The 2,587-nt window shown below is 39.4% G+C and overlaps 1 protein-coding gene across 1 annotated transcript; it reads left to right on the forward strand.

Annotated features, from left to right (window-relative positions):
* Nucleotides 1–505: 505 nt before the first annotated feature.
* LOC109857300 (odorant receptor 4-like) lies at nt 506–2,587 on the forward strand. The gene is made up of 6 exons (XM_020433471.1): nt 506–946; nt 1,177–1,522; nt 1,698–1,931; nt 2,009–2,122; nt 2,189–2,344; nt 2,462–2,587. Exons 1-6 carry the CDS (start codon nt 684–686, stop codon nt 2,510–2,512), a joined length of 1,164 nt encoding a protein of 387 aa, XP_020289060.1. The 5' UTR covers nt 506–683; the 3' UTR covers nt 2,513–2,587.

Genomic DNA, 2,587 nt, shown 5'->3' on the forward strand with positions numbered 1-2,587 from the left:
GAATATTTTGATATTTCTCTCTTTTCTACGCGAATCTTTCATCATACGCAGCTGGTATCCCCGTGCACGTTCTAATTAAAAATAAACTCGCTATTATGTTCCATTATCTTTAAACGATATCTTCAATTTTTTTTTAAAAATAATTATCGGAGTTCACAGCGAGCGATTTGATAGATTGTAGGTAGCTGTGCATTTTTAAAACAAACGTCTCGTCGGTATATCGGTAGATCGTATGGCGAACAACGTAAAATTCGTCGAATTACGCGCAATCAGTCTACCTTTTTTCCCTCTCACAATCCCTTTTTCCGATAGATTCAAGTGGTCATTACACATTTACGTGCGCATTTTGTATAATACTCTTCAGACGGTAATTGCAGTCGGACGGTAGTCGTTTCGCAACGCTTTATTCACTTCGAGATCAACTGGCTCTCGTGGAAGCTTTTTTTTTTTTATGGTAATCTATAGCATCATGGCGTTCACAGCTGAACCGTAAGGATTCTAAGCGCCAACACATCAGTATCCGAAGTGTACGCGTGCACTTATGGCCGATCGTTTTTAATCAGAAAACGTCCGAACTTCTTCTTTTCCGAGAAAAACGTGACGGAACTGCAAATCACATCGGAGATTCTGTTTTACGTGATTGTAACAATTGTCGAAATCAATCGAAAAAAAAACTCAGAGAGATGAGAATGATACTCGCGAGCACCATCGGCGGTCCGATGGTGCTCACTTTGCGGCTAATAGGCGTTTGGCCAGATTCCTCGTGTAAATTTCTGCAACGCGTCGCTTGGACGATGACGATGGTTACCTCGCAACTGTTTCAATACTGGTACCTCTTCACTCATATTGGTTCCGACACTCTGGAAGATCTCATGAATTCGATGAGTCTGTGCTTGTCGAACAGTCTGTTGTTTCTGAAAATGAGTATTCTTTGGATAAACGGCCGGTAAGATCAGTGTAAACACTTTGGATAAACGCGGACAGATTATCTTAACATTATGAATAGCTTCGTACTTCGTACCTCCAACGTTCACACACATTTAACGGCTGATAAAATTTCGATTGAACAAACTTGTTTGAAAATTCTTTTTAATTTCCAACACGTGTTGTACATAATTTGTAAAAAAATTATAGACGTATATTAATAATAATCTACATACATACATTATTGTTCAGTATTTTTTACAACATGTTGACAACAATGGTCGAGGATTGGGACGAATGCACGACCGCTTTGAAGACGCGGATGATGACGAACAAAGCGGTTTTGTCTCGTCGGTTTTCAAAATATACCATCGGTGTGTACACAGGATGTTTAGTTTTTTTCTGGACGAGCGGTATCTTGTCCCAGAGAAGTGCGGAACTGTCTGTCGAGACGGGAAGGCAACTTATTGTCAGAATGGAACTGCCGTTCGAGTACAACGCGTCGCCGCTTTTCGAAATTGTTCAGATCGTGCAATTTCTTCTGCAATTCACGTGCGCGCTCTTGGCGGGAATGTTAAACGCTCTCATTGTAACGTTAGTAAGTTGGTTTTCCTAACTCGGAGAGCAAACAAAAAAACAAAAAAAAAATATTAACACTACACCGTTTCACTTCTTTTCTACATATATATTCTCACGTTATAGATAGCATCTTAACCATTTTTGCAGCCGCTTATAACGTTGCCTTCAGGACAATTCTGGATCGTCACTTTTAGATACTCCACATTGCCGGCCAAATCGACATAATGTGTTACGAGTTAATGGAAATTCCAGCGGTCGCGGACAAACGCGACTTGTCGCGCATAGTCGCGCTGAGAGCTGTTGTCAACAGACATCAGAGGATCATCGCTTTCGCCGACAGTGTCGAAGATGTATTTTGCTACATGGCTCTGGTGCAATTTTTTTCAAACACAGCTGTTATTTGCTTCCTCGGATTCGTGATTGTAACTGTGAGTAATACGATGCGCATCCACATCCTCGATCGCGACATTTCGCAGTTTATTCAAAGAACTCTCTTAAATCGTAGTTACTTGGTACCGACGAAGGGAATGTCGTGCTGGTGAAAGTCATCCCTTATTACGCCGTTGTGAACCTGGAAGCATTTGTAATTTGTTTCACCGGAGAATATTTAAATTCAAAGGTAAGAGAGAGAGAGAGAGAGAGAGAGAACGAGAAGAAGATTTTTATGTAAAAACTTTTATTTCAGAGCAAGTCCATAACTCAGGCAGCGTACGATTCACTTTGGTATGAATTGGAACCTACCGAGAGTAGACTTTTGTTATTGTTACTAGTAAAATCTCAGAGGCAGTTGTCGATCACAATTGGAAAATTCATGGATTTATCCTTAGAAAGTTTTACAGGCGTAAGAGAGAGAGAGAAAGAGAGATATATTCGTGACTTTTATTTATTTATCACAAAGTGATTTTATTTTGGGAACTAAGTAACAAAATAATTTATATATTTTCCTTTTTTTTCGTAGATTCTCAAGACTTCTGCGTCTTACATGTCGGTGCTGCATGCTATGTATTGAAACGAGTGATACCGTAAAACTGTTATAAACATATTGTTTAATTATTATTATTTGTTTTACGAAGTAAATGCCTCA

This window comes from Pseudomyrmex gracilis, unplaced genomic scaffold (genome assembly GCF_002006095.1).
Source record: "Pseudomyrmex gracilis isolate BER0280 unplaced genomic scaffold, ASM200609v1 scaffold_155, whole genome shotgun sequence".
Classification (NCBI taxonomy): Eukaryota; Metazoa; Arthropoda; class Insecta; order Hymenoptera; family Formicidae; genus Pseudomyrmex; species Pseudomyrmex gracilis.

What these genes read in the sequence shown, in the direction of transcription:
- LOC109857300 (XM_020433471.1), top strand. Translation starts at nt 684, where the DNA reads ATGAGAATGATACTCGCGAGCACCATCGGCGGTCCGATGGTGCTCACT. An exon ending in ACGCTCTCATTGTAACGTTA is followed by an intron (nt 1,523 to 1,697) that starts GTAAGTTGGTTT and finishes CGTCACTTTTAG; the next exon opens with ATACTCCACATTGCCGGCCA. An exon ending in GAGAATATTTAAATTCAAAG is followed by an intron (nt 2,123 to 2,188) that starts GTAAGAGAGAGA and finishes CTTTTATTTCAG; the next exon opens with AGCAAGTCCATAACTCAGGC.